Raw genomic sequence first — 18817 nt, 5'->3', positions numbered from 1 at the left:
CGAGTGTGCTCATATGTTTGAATGGACTCCTCATAATGCAACATGTCTACCAACTCCTCGGAACATTACTGTATTGGACACCCGTTGGCATCCCCAAGGAAATCTTTTACTACTTTGTGGTTATAATAAGGCAGTCGTTTATGAAATTGAAAGCAAATCAAAATAAAAACTACTTTTTATTAGTATTTTTTGTTCATCGACGATACAACTTCATAGATACTAAGAAAAATTTTTAGTTTTTCATTTGAGGCAAATTTGAAGGAGCTAGAAGGGGAACTTCACTCCTCGATACCCCGATTTAACACCATTAGATTTTTTCTTATGCGGATATGTAAAGGACAAAATTATGTTTAAACCGCCGACGACAAAAGAGAATATGAAACAAAGAATACGTGACACTTGCGCTTCAGTGATTCCCGAAATGTTAACAAATGTTAGAACAACTTTGATGTTTCGAGTAAATAAAGGTTTACAAGCCCGTGGTGGACATTTTGAACATTTAATTTAAAAAACATTTTATTTCTTCACGAGTAAGCAAAAGACTCAAGCGCGTATAATTCAATAACGCAATTTCCGAGCGCTTCAAGTAAGTACCTACAAGTCGAAATTTCAAACTGTTATATCTCATCATGGAAATATCTGACAAAAAAATGTATCAGACAAACTTTACTTGTTTTTTCCTGTAGAATCTAAATATGTAATGTTTTATAGGGGGTTCCATTTAAAATTATAAAGGTACCCCCCCCTTAAAGGGGAAGGGGGGCCACTTCACGTTTATGTAGTTAGAAAAGCCCTTCAGATTCATGCAATTTAAGACCAAGAACTTTAAAATCGATGGCATAGGTTTCGAGATATTGAGCTGTTAAGAGTTATGTGGGCCACCCTGTATATCATTCCTCCCTTAAGAAACAATCAGCCGCCCCGCGGGCGCGCGAGTTTACGGGGTCACTGCCGCGGTGACCCCTCACGTTGCCCGGGCCGAGGCGTTGGTACTGGGGACTGGGGGTACGACCTGGTACGAATGGTACGACCCCTGTCGCGGTCAGCCAAGAGTAAAACAGCGTCGAGAGATAACCCCACGGCGCTGTAGGATGGTGTTGGAGGGACGATATAATAGCCGTCCCAAGGGGAACAGAAACCTCCCCCTACTGAGTCCCCGCCCCTTTGGGGAGGGCATGGGCGGGGCCGGTTGCGGAGGTATGCTTCGGCGTTTCCGTGACCGGCCCTCACGCCCGAAAAGAACACCGGGGGGTTATAGTGTCGTGAAATCTCGCACAGGTCGTCTCCGCCCTCAGCGAAGACGGTACCGTCTTTTCAAGGTTTCCCCTCGTCACCAAAAAAATATTATCAAACATCCGTTGCGGGAGGGGCGACGAGGTAAAAGTGGCCCTAATTTCTATTGACTGCTGTTGTGCACATACGCAGTAAGGCAACGAGTGATGAACGTGTCGTAAAAGAGTGGCTGCGTGGCAGTCACGGATTACTACCCTTTACCGCGAATCTTACTTCCTCGCTCAGTTCATGCTCCGTCTATATATGTCTATGGTCTCAATTGAAAATGAGAAGGTAATCGATAGAAAATGAACCTCGATCGCAACGTGGTTAGTATATAGTTGGGAGCTGACAAGTTACGGAGCCCCAATAAGCTGAACGACACAGGGGAAACAGTGGTATCTCGCCGGCCAATGGTCAGCATTGCAAGGCGCTACGTTTTATACGTGTTACACGTCATTATCACGTGACTACTCTGTTATCGCTCTGTTTCAGTTGATTTCGTGTGCTCCGTTCGCTCTCTTCGTCACCACCGAATTTGATTCGTCGACAACTTATGGGCTCCCAAGTATACAAAAATCGTAGGATAAACGAGTCCTGAAATAAGCTAATGTGCAGTATAAAAATAGAAACAAATTCATGACATGCGAGAAGAGGTTAGGTTAGGTTTTGAACAGAGTCTTAATTAGAAACAATAATAAGTAAGAATTGACAGTATAATATACCAATATAGTAAAACAAATTTTAAGCTTAACACGGTGTGAAACTTTATTTTATTCTATTGGATAACAATGACTTAAAGTGTAAAAATTTGTTGAAATAATGTGCATGCAACCAGATGTGTATTTACCTTTTATGGAGTGGAATTTAGAAAACAAAATTATAACTAAATGCAGGAAGATATGGATTCAAAAAAATTCTGCCATTTGTAACTTATAATACTGTCTGTAGCCTGCTGCTGTAGCCCTCTAGCAGTTTGTAGGGTTCGTAGCGTAGCTGTTCGTAGCGTTCGTAGCTACTCAACTGTCATTACCAGCTACACATTACATCTTCTTAACCTCAGTCTTTCCCAAATATTCGAAGATATAAGTAAAAATATTTTTATAAACTAATTTATGTCAGAAGCAGTCAGTTTCAATTTTTAACAATGGATCATAGTAGTATTCAGTTGATGGAAGACATTTCATTAGAAGTAAAAAATGTTGCAAAGAATATCACGTAAGTTGAATATAGAACCCTTTGTAAATTGGAATGGAAATTATTAAAGGGTTAGTAATACAAAGTAATTGCTGACCCATTATTTTTTAAATGAAAGAAACTCGAATAAAAAAAATTATTGTTTTATCATTTTCTATATTATAATGATTTTACAATGCCTTATGCAAAAGAAATTTCTTTTTAACAGGAACTCATCAAGTAAAAATAAATCTAAAAATGAAAGTCCTCGCATTTCAAGCAAGCTTAAAGTAGAACTGCAAACATTAAGAATATCTGAAGAATCTGAACGACAACTGTATGATACTTTGAAACACATCTATGGTTCTGTATGTATTATAAACACTTTTAATAATCTATCATAATACATACCATTCAATGAAATATATTATCGGAAAATAACATAGATTTTTCACAGAGTTTTAAACTTTCTGATGCATCGGAATTTGAAATTAAAAAATCAAACCTGGAAAAGCAATATTGGGTAGAAAGAGGAAACTTAGTTATTAAAGGAATAGTTGATTATTCTTCTAAAGATACTACACCTAAAACTCAGGAACAAATTACTAGACAATTTGCAACAAATAAGCTTGAAAGTTATGGGTAAATATCAAGGAATTCAAATGAAAAAGTTTTTTCTTAATTTTAGCGTACGTTCTAATCAGTTACAATACTTTCAGCTTCCACCAATCGCATTGCATTGAAGCATTAATACACTCAAAAGATGACATGGGAAAAGCTCTAGAAGTTTTATTTTATAAATATTATGGAATTGAAAATATTGTAAGGAGTAAAGTATCTAATGATACTGATACAACAGACATGCTAGAAAGGCGACAAGATGAGAAAGAAGCACTTGAATCTATTTATGGAGATATGTTTACAGAAAAAATAAAAAACCAAATTTGGACTGTGCAAGTTGAATTAGATTACTTGGTAAGAAATGTTGAGATAGAGCAAGAGATAAGCAGGATTAAACAACAACAAGAGAAAATAAAAGAGAAAGAAGTTTGCAGATTATTTATTCTTAAGAAGTGTAGATTTGGAAATAAGTGTAGATTCCTACATCAGCAACCGCAGGTGTTAAAAATGCCTGAAAGAGAGGATCCAAATTTTACATTAGAAATAAGATTTCCTGAAGGTATTACATGACATCAAGTACATTATGTAACTGAAATATAATGTTCTGATAACTTTCTACTTTTAAGAGCAACTGTTTTTTTACGTTTTATTAGGTTGTAAATACCCGTATGAACCACCATATTTCTACTTTTATAAAAATGATGGTACATTTTCGAGTATAAATTGTTTAAGAATAGGAAGAAGATTATACAATGAAGCATTATCGTTAGCCGAAGATGGCACTCCATCTATTTTTTCTATTATATCTCTTTTGGAAAATGAATTTGAAATAAGGCGATATTTAGAAGAAAATAAAGAATCATTTTTGGATCAGAATGATTTACTTTTTCCGAAATTGTCAAAAACCGAAGACGAAGGAGATCTTGCCACGCATCATGAACTAGGTTCTATCAATAGAAGGAACAGAGACAACATTACTTGGGAGGAAATATTAAAAACGGACGACCTAATTCATAAAAATTTTAAAGAAAAACAGGATAGCCCTAAATACAAAAGGATGAAAGAAGTTAGGAGAAAGTTGCCAGCATGGTCTAAAATTGGTAACATTTTAGAAACGGTATACGAAAATCAAGTTACCATAATTTCAGGTGAAACAGGATGTGGTAAAAGTACACAGGTAATTACAATTATTAGTACTGTGTGGGTTTAAGTTAGATTGAAGAAAGTAATCCACTATTTCTTGGAGAAATCAGTACTCATTATGTGTACTGTAGATGTTAAATATCTATACTGTAAACGATTTCCTGACATCTCACAGCACTTTTATTTATCGAAAAGTTGGGAAAACATTTTTAAATTAAAATGCATCCCCTTGTAATTAAAGAACATTAGTGGATTTACTTATTGTTACATGTAATATTTTAGGTGCCACAATTTCTATTAGATGATTGGATTCTTAATAGATCTGAATCAAAAGAACATGTTAATATAATATGCACGCAACCTCGAAGGATAAGCGCTGTAGGAGTTGCGGAAAGAGTTGCGGCAGAAAGAGATGAACGGATAGGTGACACAATAGGATATCAAATACGATTGGAGAGCAAAATGTCTAATAAAACTAGATTAACATTCTGCACGACTGGAATTTTATTACAAAGATTATCTATGAATCCAGATTTGACAGACGCGACTCATATCATTGTTGATGAAGTCCATGAAAGAAGCGCAGAAAGGTTAGTTTATTTACTCTATTAATTGCTTCATTTTTACCTAAACATTACAATTTTTCATCTAGCGACTTCCTATTGATGCTCTTAAAGGAATTGCTGACTAAAAGATCAAACCTGAAAGTAATACTTATGAGTGCAACGCTCAAAGCAGAGGCTTTTTCCTCATACTTTAGAGAAGCTCCTATTTTGTGTATTCCAGGAAAAACGTTTCCTGTGGAACAAATCTTTTTGGAAGATGTGTTCGAATGGACAAATTATGTACTCGAAGAAAATTCGAAATACACACGCAAAATTAAAGGCGACTGGGAACAGTTGCAAATAGACCTAGAAACTGCAGAAGTGGAAGGCGCGTCTGCTGCTGCAGTTAAAGAATCGATTCAAGATGAAAATTTAACGTTAACGCAAATTGTCAATAGATATCGATGTTACAGTAGACAGGCGCATAAAAATTTGTATGTGATGGACTACGAAAAAATTAATTTTGAACTGATAGAGGAAATAGTGGAATGGATTTGTTTTGGATTGCACGATTATCCCAAAACAGGCTCGATTTTAGTAAGTACAGTTTATTACATTCGAAACATTCGTAACTCGGCGCATCATATTTGGCATTTCAAATTTTAGGTATTTTTACCGGGATTTGCTGAAATTATTACTTTAAAAAATCAATTGAACGACAATAAAAATCTTTCACCGAAGACTGGAAAATTTATTATTGTACCATTGCATTCGAGTTTATCCAACGAAGAGCAGAATTTAGTTTTTAAAAAGACTGGAGACGTCAGGAAAATAGTGCTCAGCACAAATTTAGCTGAAACATCTATTACTATAGACGATTGTGTTTTCGTAATTGATAGTGGAAAAATGAAAGAAACTAGATTTAATTCAAACCAAAACATGGAAAGCTTAGAGACATGTTGGGTGTCTCAAGCAAACGCATTGCAAAGAAAAGGTCGAGCTGGGCGTGTGATGCCCGGAGTATGCATTCATTTGTATACCTCGTATAAGTGTGTATAATTTGTTTAATATTCGATTAAACCTTTATACTCTGTAACAATAAAAATCGGATGTTTCGTATTTTTTCAGGTTTAAATATCATTTTTCAACGCAACCGGTGCCTGAAATATTACGAATTCCTTTGGAGCCGTTACTTTTACGCATTCAACTTTTACACAAAGGACGAAAAATAGATTCATATCAAATTTTGGGTAATAACAATTACCAATTTTAACATTCTTGCCATACACAACTGTACATATTAAATATAATACTGTATTTCGTTCAGGCAAGATGTTAGAACCGCCAACAGCTGAAAATATTCGTACCGCTATTAAACGTTTACAAGATGTCGGAGCGTTTAATTCTGAATGCACATTGACTCCATTAGGCCATCATCTTGCTGCATTGCCTGTAGATGTACGAATCGGGAAACTAATATTATTTGGAGCAATCTTTTGTTGTCTTGACTCTGCACTCACCATTGCAGCTTGTTTATCCCATAAATCTCCATTCACCATACCTTTTGAGAAAAGACACGAGATAGATGCCAAGAAAGAATTTTATACAGCCAACTCTGATCACTTAACTGTTCTTAAAGCGTACAAGGTAAATACATAAGGTTATATAGATCCGTATAATAATATAGAAAAGTTATTGTCGATTTTTCTATTTATTTGTTGTAGAAATGGTTGGAAACATGTGCTCGCAGTAATTATGCTGGACAAGTTTTCGCTAATGAAAACTACTTATCCATACGCACATTGTACACCTTAGCGGACATAAAGTATCAATTCTTAGAATTATTAGTTTCGATTGGGTTTGTTCCCGTTAATTTGCCCAAACGGCAATCAAACGTTGATAAAGTCTTAGAAATAACTGGTGTTGAACTAAACATCAATAATGATAATTATAAACTTCTCCAGGGTTTACTTTGTGCTGCTCTTTATCCTAATGTTGTGAAAGTTTTAACACCGGAGAAATCCTTCCAAATACAGTCTGCTGGAGCAATTCCAGTACAACCTAGGCCAGAAGAACTTCGATTTCAAACAAAATGCGATGGTTTCGTCAGTGTTCATCCATCCTCTGTTAACTTTCATGTTGGTTACTTCCCTAGTCCGTATTTAGTATTTCAGGAAAAAATTAAAACGAGTAAAATATTTATTAAGGAAGTCACAATGGTGCCAATCTTACTGTTAATTTTGTTTTCTGGCTATGAATTAAACATAGAACTACATAATGGACTATCTATTGTATCATTAGAAGATGGTTGGATCTTGTTTAGTGTCGAATCACATAGGGTAAGATTATTAAGTTTTACTAGAAATTACAGAAAGAAAATTTTTCATTTTCTAAACTGTACTAATGGTATTTAGGTTGGTCAACTTTTACAACGAATCAGAAAAGAATTGGTCAAGTTATTGGAAGAAAAGATGAAAGATCCCCTATTAAATCTCTTAAATCATCAAAATGGAAGAAAAATTATACAGACAATTGTGAATGTAGTAACAAAAGATTAGAATAGACTAAAATTTGTTAAATAGTAGTATTAAATTATGTCATTGATTCATTGCAATGTTAAAAGCAAATGTACACTATTTTATTTATATACATGGAATGGAAAGAAATAATTTCTAAAACTGAAATTTTAAATATAAATGTTTGTTTTTGTTACTAAAAATGTTATTATTTTAATGATATTCGTTAATCATCTGCCAATTTTATTTAAGAATAAAAATGATTTTTCAAAATAGATCCTTGAATTATATATTTATTTATGTTAGTATGATTATCATGCACGCGTGCGTAATACAGTGATTTACTCATTTATGTACCGATAGCCGGTGATACTTGCGTATACACGTGGTCGCTTTGGTGAATATTTATTATTTATCCATTCTTTGTAGAATTATATAAAAATAATTACATACAATATATTAATGGTATTGGTGCATTCCAAGATGAGAGCTGCGTGTAAAAATTATTATTATTAAACATTTTGATTTTAAAAAGAAATATATATTAGTAATATTACATACAATGGAATCGGATGAGGTTATAATAGAGGAAGTTATAGGAGGTATTTCATATGAAAAACCCAATGAACAATCATTGAACTCTAAAGAAATTAATGATACGCCAATTATTATTGAAAATTTATCAATGGTGCAAGATAAAAATTTAAAACACAATGACCTTGAAACCAATCAAAATACAAACTACTGTGAAATAGTCTCAATCGAAAACAGTACAGTAAATAAACAGAACTGTAATGATGGAGATAATACAAGTGATCAACAAAGGAAAGCATTTATTAAGGGAAGTGTAAATTATAATGAAGTGTCTATTGACAGCGACAAGAACAATCAGGGTATAAATGAAGATTTGCCAAGGGGAGACTTGAAAGAAAAAAATGATGATATTTGCATTATACATGAGAAGATGAATGGTATGAAACATTTGATCATAAAAATTATGTCTATAATTTTTAACAAAAACAAACATTGTGATTCATTATTCTTTTTTTATAGCAAATGATAAATTATCTTCTCTCTCAACTATTGCCTTGGAATATGGAGATTCTGATTCAGAAACAGAAGGTACTGTGGTTCACAATAACCATGAAAATGATCAAATTACTGTATCCATGGAGGTGCAAATGCAACCATATAGAACTAATAATAAGGAGTCATCAAGTGAAGAAAGTGATAGTGAAGATGATTCTAGTAGTAGCAGCGATTCTTCAGTATCAGTTGTATCAAGTGATTCAGATAACGAAGATAGTACAAATAAGTAAGAGTTTCTTTAATTCTTATTTTTATTAATTTTCAGATTATAATTTTTGTTTATACTTCTAGACAAATTAAGAAAAATAACACAAAAGAACAAAAGAGTAATGAAATGAAAAGCGAGTTGGATGACTTACCACCTATTGAAGATTTAAAAATTAGTGTGCCAGAAGTATTGTGTGATCCATTAGGAGAGGTATTTATTAATTTTCAGTGATACTACAGAATTTAAAATATGAACAAATATGATAGATTCAACAAAAAATTTTAGGTAGCATGGATGGTGGAACAATTAGTAGTTGTCCGTCCAAAGTCTGGTAAACCAACATTAAATTTGGATACACTTTTATTTGTTGAAAAAGGGCAACGAGCATTAGGTAAAATATTTGATGTTTTTGGTCAAGTGAGCGAGCCACATTATTGTGTGAGATTTAATAGCTCAGAACACATTCAACAATGTGATATCAAAGTAGGCATGACTGTCTATTATTGTCCAAATACAGAATACACATCCTTAGTATTTTTACATGAACTAATCAAGTAGGTCTATATATAATTATGTTACTCTAATTTAATAATGCTGTGTAACACTTAATACCTTATAATTGATTTAGAATTAGAGGAATAGATGCAAATGCGGATGAACCTCCAGAATTTTCCGATGACGAGGAGGAACGAGTTTATTACGAAAAATTGAAACAAAGCTCTAAGACAAATGAAGGAGATATACCGTTTAAACGAAAACGTGCTACAAGTAAGGTTCTTGTGCAACAGTATTTAGTATTTTGAGTGTACATAATACTCGTACTTGTAGGTCCCATTACTGGTTGGCAATCAAATCATCCTTGGAATAGAAATAAACAAAGAAATAGAAAAGGATATAATCCACGAGGAGATCAAAGACAGTTTTCGTCCATGCAGACTGGAAATCAGTCACAGAATCTGTGGGTACATCCTTATCAAAATAATTGGTCAAATGTTCCAGGAGGTTTGCATTCAGATGGCAGTGAACATTATGGGTATGGGATGTATCCACCTGCATTGCAGGCAATGCAATATGTAAATTCTAATGTAAATAATATTAATCAGAATTTTTATAGTCCACATAATTATTATAATGAAAATGGTGCAGCAGTGCCTTTAAATCCCAGAATTCCTTACAATGCATGCCCAAGAGTTCATCCGGGACATACACTCTTTCAAAATCAAGCAACTTCACCTTCAAATATAAGATTTCGAAATGCCAGTGCTACCTGGCAACCACAAATGCTGCAAGTTCCTGCGAAAGTAAATACACAATGGGTATCCTTACCACCTCCGCCACCACCACCACCACCACCACCCCCTTCATCTTCACCACAACCTTCATCGTCAGAAACAAGTTGAACATTTTTAACGTGATCAATTATTTTACAGAAATATATGTAAGAAAATAATTTGATATTTTTGTTTATTATGTAATTTACAATGTAGCCTCGTATATATAAATACTATACTATAGGTACAATACAAATAATTATTCGTATATTAGACAATTAGTTAGTTTTATATGTTACGTATGTTGGTACAAAATCTCTTTTGTATAATACTATACATACTTAATTAATATGTTTGAAATATAACACATACATATTAAAATGTACTATTTTCTAATTCAGACCTAGCATGCTGTCAACTTTGAAAATGTAAGCTTAATTTATAGTAATTTCTATACAATACAGTATTAAAAATTGTATTTGTAGGTTATTCTTTTAAGAATTTATCATCTTTATAAGCACTTATACACGGTTGTTGCAGTTCTTTTTCTGCGACAGCAATATCATTATTTATTGCGTTTATCAATTCCTCTGGAATAATGAAAATATGTTTTATTGAGAGTAAAATTTTGTAAAGAATATTGACTGAGATACAAAATAAGTAATTAATTGACCTTCGGAAGTAAAGTCTTGTTCCGAACGTATGTAACCTGCGAAAATTACTTTAATTTGTTTCCCATAAAAATCATTTTCAAATTTTTGAAGAAGATGAACTTCCTGTAAAAATAATATATATACAATGTCAAAATTATTGGATATCATGTAATATCAAATTTCAACTAATTTTTAATCTTCGTCCGAATTCCTACCACTGTTTTCTTTTCGTTTTTGTAAAACGGATTCCAACCAACACTTGCAACCATTTTATAAACTTTTGCGTCTACAGAAGCCCATCCGTAGTAGACTCCAATTTTAAAATCGCTAGGTAAAGCATCAACTATCTTATCTTCGAGATTTGCTATGAAAAAATAATATTTTAAAACGATTTCATGCATTATATTAGTTTTTTTCAAAGATGTACTTCTTCTTTTATTATGACACATATTTCGAAACATTATTTATATAGCATTTTAATTACATATATGGTAATCACAAATAGTAAACCACACTATGTATTCAGTAAACTACAAATTGCTATACGACAAGTAAGCAGTTTAAAATAATTTTATTTTTATATTTTCCCGCCAGTATGTACAGCTAAAACGATTACTTTAGTTAAAGACACTATGCTATCTCCTAAGCGTCAAATCCATTTTAAATTATTTTCCATTAATCAATTTTTTTATATGTTTGGTACAATTAAAATCTCGAAACCTACCTGTTGGTATTCCTAAGGCTTTGGAACCTCTGCCAAAACCTTTCACCACTGATCCGGATAAAAAATACGGTAAAGTTTTGGTACACATACTGCCCAATATGTATGTGCCCAGTGCCTATCTGTCACCTCTGACTCACAACTGTCCACGTAAGATTTTGTTACTTTGTTTTATATAGTCTTGACACAAGATAAACTGTTGATAATGCAACGTGGCATGAATAAATACTTTGTAATCTCCTTCATATAGAGTCAATTCAAACAACAAACACTTGTTTACAGAGGATATATATAATTGTGTGTGTAAATAGTTTTTCTGAAATAAGAACTATGTTGTGTGTGTATGTGTGTAAGTATATAATATGATCAAATACCTATACAACGCGTGAATATTTATCCTGTAACATAGAGCCCTTGTCTTAATAATTATAGTGACATTAAAGGTTATCATTTTAGTTTTGTTATCCTTTGTTTATATTTTATTACATCCTACTGGAGTAAAAATTACTTTTATGTATCTGTTAGTGACAGAAGCTGTTACGCTTCTACTGAGATTATTCCAAGATGCAGATTGTAAATATACAATATGTATGTACGTATATACATATTGTATATAAATTTTTGTATAAGAATTTTAATCTAACCAAATTTTATTTTTCTTACATTCACTTGTGTCATTATCTTATCCATATAATTTTCCTTAATAGGCTAAAAAATGTATTACTCATACTTATAAAAAATGTTTGTTAACAAATGTTTTACATTCAATATTGGCATAACTTTTACATATTTGAATCAATATAGTAATACAAATCTTTGAATCAATTGATAATTAATATATTGAATCCTTTTTAAACCATACATAATACCTTATAGAAATTAACAAACAAGGAAACATATGCTGAGAAATCATACATTTATTAAAACACATTAACCTTGACATATGTAACAACATTTTTCAGTAAAAAATATAGTATCTTAGAAACTGTATAAATGTATCGATATTGGAATTAATCTCTGTTCGAAATCAATTTTAAGGGAATGCAAATTAACGAGGACACATGGCATGTCTACCACCATCTATGGGTACAGTTGCACCTGTAATAAAACTAGCATCATCACTTGCCAGAAATGCAATTGTTTTTGCTACTTCAGTAACATCTGCTGTTCTACCAAGTGCATGAGTATCTTTACTGTGTTCAAAAAATGATTTTAACTGTTCATCCTTCATTCCACTTCTTTTATGAAGATTTGTTTGTACAACACCTGGATTCACAGCATTTACTCGTACCTGTAAGTTAAGAAGTAACGGCAATAAAATTTGTACAATAACCATCACTATAATTAAGAATTGTTTTTGATTTTTATGTATAATACATACTTGTTTTTCTGCAAGTTCAAGAGCAATACACCTTGTAAATTGATCAACCGCTGCTTTACTCATGCAATATGACAAAGCATTTGGAAATGCTCTTATTCCACAAACACTTGATACATTCACAATATTACCCTTAGTTTTTACGATGTGAGGAACAGCTAACATCGTTAAATTATATACTGTTCGTACATTTGTATTGAACACTCTGAAATATTTTTATATTTTAATGTCGTTTTCTTACACTTTAATATCGAGAAATAGTAGATTTTCACCTATCATACTGTTCCAGAGAAGTATTTTCTATGCTTCCATTTTCCAGTATACCCGCATTGTTAACCAGAACATCTAATTTACCGTAGTGCTTAATAGTAGCATCGATAATATTTTTTACATCAGCTTCATTATTTAATTCTCCAGTTACAATAATCGGTTTATTAGGTTTACATTTCTTAGCAACATCATTTAAATTTTCTAAATTACGACCTGTTAATAACAGTGATGCTCCAAGCTGAGAAAAGTGCACAGCTGCTGCTGCTCCAATACCAGAGCTGGCTCCAGTTATTAACACAACTTTTCCCGAAAATGCCATCTAAAATAAAAGTACATTCAACTTTAACCAGTATCACCTATAAAATACACCTTTTCGTAGAAAATACTGTTTTTTTTCAACTTTCAAATAAATAACGAATGTAATAAATCTTTTGATACACTAAACTGACTAAACAATTAAAGACTTTCAATACAAAAATAATTGTTGTGGTGTGAAGTACCAACCGTGTAGTAGGACTTTAAAATATTCTTAAAAAAGTACTCTTAGTTTTTGCACTTTCTTGGTTGTTATTCAACTAATAGCTGCGTCGTTCAGTCCAATTTTATGTTGAGCAACTGATAGTAGGTAGTGAATTGTATTATCGTATATTAACTGTAGGAAGATTGTAGCTTATATAAGACTGTCAGATACATAAATTGGAATTTTAAGGATGGTGATAGTGAAAACACGAAAACGAAAAAAAAACACAGTATACTGCGATAAAAAATGTTGTATTATTTATGTTTCTTGTATAATTATATAATTATCGTGCGATTATCAAAGCAAGTGTGCCCTCTGCTTAGAAATATCGTTCCACCAACACAGATACATAAAACATGTCCGTGTGACAGATGTTACCTCATAGCCGTATCAGCGGATCCAAACAGTACACGTGCGGAGCTCAGTCGGTAATCAATGTCGACATACATTGACGTGCAAACTCGGCTTCCGTTAGGGAAAAAAGTGACGTACGGGAAAGGCTTTTTACCACTTGGTATCGGGAATTACTGAAATTTATGCTAAATTAACATTCGGTTTAACATTTATTTCAATACTTGAAATAAATTTTGCCAAGTGGTAGAAAGCCCTTTTTTTACGCCACGTTTTCCCTTAGCGGAAGCCAAGTTTGCTCGTGAGGATACACGGTACACACCTTATTCAAAAAAACGTGTCCAAACTACTACAAATGCATAAGAGTCTCTTAGCGCGCAAGAAATCGCATTCGACCAATCGAGAATCAGAACACGCTAGGGGCGACTGTCACGTATCCTTCGTGGAGCGTAAGTTTTCTTGAACCTACCTGTACACGTATTTTACGTGGAGATCGACCAAAAGGGTATCCGGCCTCCCGTAACCGAGCACGCACCGTACTCGGGCATACTTGCAAATCAAGATTGGTTGCAACGCTCGACGCACTCTGAGAAGGATTTTGATTCATTTCTCTGATTATCGCATGATCTTCCTGAGCCGTAGTTTTACGCGCTCTTCCCGCATTATAAAGCCGTCTATCTACAAGACCCTCTTCACCCTTCTCACGATAACTTTTTATGTATTTTCTGACAGTTCTTTCACTGCACTTCATAATAGTCGCGATGTTTGTGCTGGGAAAACCAGCCTTATAAAGGCCAATTATTTGGCCTTTTATTGCAGCACGTTTTTGCCGCACGACTTCCATTTTGCGAAAATGGAAAAATAGCTCAGAAATAACGTTCCACCACCACACACGCACGGGACCATGTTCGTGAGAGGTAATTCTTTTTTATCGTAGAGGGCAGCACCGTAATCATCTGCAGTTCGCTACCACTTTTTAATCCGTACTAGATCTGTCAGTGTTTCTCAACCCTTGATTACTTCTGTAGTAGAAATTTTATATCACTTTATATGCTATTCACGAAATTTCACCGTAAATTATTTTGCATAAATCTAAGAAAATGGTCAGGCGGAAGATGTGACCGGAAGGAGTAGAGATATTTGTTTGAGATAGTAAATATCTCAACTGTAGGAAACTCCATTTTCTTGTTACAAATTCGCTGCATCTGTAGTAACACAATATCATTTCTAAGTTACAAAATCAATTCTAAGTACGTAAACTGTTACAATTAAAGATAATAATCTAAATTAATCTTTTAAAAAATATATATAACTGCAATAAATGTACAAGATCTTATAACTTATCTAAGTCGTTAATTTTATTAATTCTAATTCATTCATTATTGTATTTAAATATTCTTCAACTTTTTGCAAGCACGTTAGAATTTTTTCATTATTCCATTCTTGATCTTTAACTTTTTTTACAACTCCCTGAAGAGATAGTTTTGCACTTGCCAATAATGTCCGTTTTTTCTTAACTTCACAATCGGAAGTACAGTTCAAATACATTTCTGCTAATATGCAACACAACTGTAGAACATTTTCAATTGACTCTTCTTGTTGAAACCATTTGGGATCTGAAATAGCAGCCCGATGAGCTTGCTGCAAATACTGTGCTGCTTTTTCATTGTCTATGTCCGTGTGCTTAAGAGCTGTAAGCTGTCCATACATTCTCCAAATGTGAGAGTTGTTGAGCGTAAAAGAACTAATTCTTCCAAACAACTCTAAAGCTTTCAAGAGCAATGTTTGCGCAGGATTCCCATCGGAATCGTTTATATTATTTAGTATAGCGCGAGTTAATATGTCAAGAACTTGGATATCCAAATGATGATTCTTGAGATCCAAAATACGATGATAACAACGTATTACCTACGTAAATAAAAGTTGAGGTTGATACGGTCATAATTACCTATCGTTAACTTATACTTAGATAGTGAATTTCATTATTCTAATGTGCTATACACATACCTCTGCAAAGTGTCCTAAATCAATGCTAACAATCATTAAATTATCCCAAACTTGCCAACTGTCATAATTGCATTTTGTAGCATCCTGAAGGGATTTCCATGCTCTTCTTTTATCTCCTAATTTTATATAAGCGTTCGCTAAGTTATTCCATGCCTCGAATGTCTACAATGAATGTGTAGAATTTGTAAATTTACAATAATTGATACTTAGATTACAGATATTACAGAATACTACAAACCGACTGTTCCAAGGCACAATAACGCCTGTATGCAGTTGCTGCTAATTTCCAGTCTTCTGTTTGCAAAGCTGCAAATCCAAGTCTTATCCAAACACCCTCTTGAATATTATTTAATTCAACTGATAATTTTAAATGTGGTATGGCGTCTTTGTACTGAAAAGTAAAACGATTTCGAGTTTATTTAGCTATCCTATCATGTCATACATCGAAACTTGAATTCTGCATTAACTACTTAAACACCAACATTCTTTTTCACAAAGTAAAATAATCCCCAGTGTCTTTGAGCACGACTACTTTTTTCGTTGGATAATTTCCATGCTGTCACATAATGACTGGGATCTTGAGTTGCATCGCCCAATAAACACCATAACTGAACCGTTGGTTTCTTAGATATTTCTTGACGTATGATCTCTGCTGCCTATAATTGTTTAAGAAATATTTAGAGAAAGTTTATTGTGTACACATATGTAAATGTGATGCAAGTTGAAAAATATACTTTATGTTTTAATTCCAATATACTATAACAGTTGATGACTTCCTCCCATAATTCAAGCTTCAAGAAAACATCCAAAGCCCCTTTTACCAATCCAAGACTCATCATGACATGTGCCCATGTTTGTTCCAACACCCAAAAAGCCTTAAGACCACATGCAAAGAACATATCCATTTTGTGGATAACAGAAACTTTTGTGTTTTTTAATTCATGTATTAAATGCTCTAATTGCATCATTGATCGTTCAACAGCTCTTTTGTCAGTCAATTCTAGTATACAACGATGATACAAAGAAGCCATTTTCAAAGACCAGTTTCTTGTACTGTCTATTACAGCCTGTGAAATAATTACTTTTAATTACTTATAACTTGAAAATAAAATAATACTAATGTACTTACTGTCAAATAGGGTTTAACTTCTTCATCTGTTAACTTATCCTTTGGTTGCGATAACTGCAATTGAACACTATGAAAAGTATATTTCATCAAATCTATGTCCCTTTTATAACTACAATTCAATGTATTAATAAAATATAATCTTACTGCTTTGCCAATATGATAGCTTCTTCTACTGCTCCTAATTGAGTGCCCTCAATATTTTTTGAAAATTCAATGTGTTCTAATCTGACATCATCATGTAAATCAAGAGATTTTGGTAAGTTTTCACAACATCTAGAAGGAAACTGATTTTTCTCTACATTTATTTTTAAATATAGTTGAGCTTTATCTTCATGTTGATATTTTGTACGTTTGCCTAGAGCACCTTCAAGATTTAAACTTAATTTGGCTGTTTCTTGAGCAAATTCAACATACTTTTCTGAATTTTGAATTCTTCTGTAATAAAAATAAAACTGTGCAGCTTCTATGCAAAAGAGTGTTTTACAAAACTGGTTTTTTAATAGAGACAATTCATTGATTTTATCAATTAAATGTTCTGTCTCATCAAATATTACACCAGAGCTTTCATTTAAAATGAATTGATGCAAGAGGTTTGCTCTAAATAACCACCAAATACAGCTTTTATGAGTATTTTGCAAGATTTCATGGGAAAATATTATCTTAGAAAACCAAAGAAGCTCTGGTCTTTTTACATTTGTGTTACATTCATCGTGTAAAGATAAGCTTTCAAATGCATTCTTTTCTTGACATTTCAACCATTCAATGCTTTTATCAATTTGTGGACCTGTCCAATTACATTGGATAAAATATAGCAAAGAAGCAACCCCCATACATAGCCAAGAATTATGTGAGATGACTTCTCTTTCTATACCATTGTGCACTAGTTTGTGGAAGTCATCATTATTGCATGACTCGATTAAATTTAAAGACAATTCACTATTTAAAACATCTTCATATTGTCCATTTAATATATTCTTTATATAAAGTGGTAATTCATAATCTAAAATAAAAGAAATTTATAATCGAGAGAAACCTCCAAAAGTATGAATAACAGAGCATAACCTAATACTACACATACCAAGCTATTTGCATAATTTAAAATGATTCATTTACCTTCGTTATGAATTAAATTTGTCAATAACCAAATTTCAATTTCCTCATCACTGATTTTATTTCTGCACGAATTAGCCATACTGCCTACTATTACGATATGTCACTTGAGACCACGTGGAAAAACACCGGTGCCAGGAGTAAGCATACTCACATAGGCGGACCTAGGCTGCGTTCAGAAGACACAATCGTTGCGCAACCGTTGAGTGATTTCACTAGATTTGCTACCACTGACCCAATACGGTGTAGCCAAAAAGTAATGGAACATAACTTAGGTACTGAACACTTGCCGAGAGACCGAAGTAATTCAGAAAACTTTTAGCTTGGATAACTTTCTAAAAAATAAGTTTAGGGCATAAGTATGTTAGTACTTTTGTGTAGAGCACAAGAAACTGTATCGATTGGTCCAGTCAAAAATATAGGTTTCTATTTAAAAAAAAAGTTCAGTTGCATTTTTCTGATGCATCGATGCACAAAAGTGCATAAAATTGGTTGCGTATTATGCACCGTCTGATACCATTTAAGTTTTACTTACAACATCTCCTTCTATTCCCAACCGTTTAGGAGGTAGAGCCTGTTCCAGTTGCGTGGGACACCCTGTATATAAAAAAATTAAAATACGGTACGTCGTCGGTACGGTACGTCGGAATGGGAGAGTGGTGGGGGTAAACAGTACCACGATTCTGGCATCACTGCCCTCGTCTCCACTGTCACCTCATAAAACTGCCATTTTGGTTCGCTCAACCAGCCGAACCGAGCCGGTGAATCGTTGGATTCTGATACGGCTCGAGCTGCTCGGCTCTACTACCCATCACTACCCAGGGCCCAGTAGGGTCT

The 18817-nt window shown here is 33.4% G+C and overlaps 5 protein-coding genes across 5 annotated transcripts; 2 read left to right on the top strand and 3 right to left on the bottom strand.

Annotated features, from left to right (window-relative positions):
- Nucleotides 1-2419: 2419 nt before the first annotated feature.
- On the top strand, nt 2420-7315 carry LOC107193450 (putative ATP-dependent RNA helicase DHX57). The gene is made up of 12 exons (XM_015582896.1): nt 2420-2490; nt 2678-2816; nt 2906-3090; nt 3168-3628; nt 3723-4246; nt 4495-4802; nt 4865-5354; nt 5424-5806; nt 5886-6007; nt 6085-6404; nt 6482-7096; nt 7172-7315. The coding sequence occupies exons 1-12, from the start codon at nt 2420-2422 to the stop codon at nt 7313-7315; spliced, it is 3762 nt and encodes a 1253-aa protein (XP_015438382.1).
- Nucleotides 7316-7835: 520 nt separating this feature from the next.
- Nucleotides 7836-10009, top strand: LOC107193449 (H/ACA ribonucleoprotein complex non-core subunit NAF1). Its single transcript, XM_015582895.1, has 6 exons — nt 7836-8244; nt 8327-8588; nt 8654-8780; nt 8856-9124; nt 9199-9338; nt 9399-10009. The coding sequence occupies exons 1-6, from the start codon at nt 7836-7838 to the stop codon at nt 9968-9970; spliced, it is 1779 nt and encodes a 592-aa protein (XP_015438381.1). The 3' UTR covers nt 9971-10009.
- A 318-nt stretch (nt 10010-10327) lies between these two features.
- On the bottom strand, nt 10328-11410 carry LOC107193586 (riboflavin kinase). Its single transcript, XM_015583060.1, has 4 exons — nt 11219-11410; nt 10710-10858; nt 10515-10617; nt 10328-10431 (listed from the first exon to the last, which is right to left on the bottom strand). The coding sequence occupies exons 1-4, from the start codon at nt 11304-11306 to the stop codon at nt 10328-10330; spliced, it is 444 nt and encodes a 147-aa protein (XP_015438546.1). The 5' UTR covers nt 11307-11410.
- A 736-nt stretch (nt 11411-12146) lies between these two features.
- On the bottom strand, nt 12147-13441 carry LOC107193495 (3-oxoacyl-[acyl-carrier-protein] reductase FabG-like). Its single transcript, XM_015582950.1, has 4 exons — nt 13368-13441; nt 12866-13182; nt 12597-12798; nt 12147-12506 (listed from the first exon to the last, which is right to left on the bottom strand). Exons 2-4 carry the CDS (start codon nt 13180-13182, stop codon nt 12264-12266), a joined length of 762 nt encoding a protein of 253 aa, XP_015438436.1. The 5' UTR covers nt 13368-13441; the 3' UTR covers nt 12147-12263.
- Nucleotides 13442-15078: 1637 nt separating this feature from the next.
- Nucleotides 15079-18072, bottom strand: LOC107193448 (tetratricopeptide repeat protein 27). The gene is made up of 8 exons (XM_015582894.1): nt 17984-18072; nt 17015-17870; nt 16871-16937; nt 16476-16808; nt 16224-16397; nt 15980-16132; nt 15742-15903; nt 15079-15642 (listed from the first exon to the last, which is right to left on the bottom strand). Exons 1-8 carry the CDS (start codon nt 18060-18062, stop codon nt 15079-15081), a joined length of 2388 nt encoding a protein of 795 aa, XP_015438380.1. The 5' UTR covers nt 18063-18072.
- Between the last annotated feature and the right edge of the window lie 745 nt (nt 18073-18817).

The sequence above is a fragment of the Dufourea novaeangliae genome, unplaced genomic scaffold (genome assembly GCF_001272555.1).
Source record: "Dufourea novaeangliae isolate 0120121106 unplaced genomic scaffold, ASM127255v1 scaffold6, whole genome shotgun sequence".
Classification (NCBI taxonomy): Eukaryota; Metazoa; Arthropoda; class Insecta; order Hymenoptera; family Halictidae; genus Dufourea; species Dufourea novaeangliae.
The sequence above is the reverse complement of the archived record's forward strand: the minus strand, read 5'-3'. Positions and strand labels throughout refer to the sequence as shown.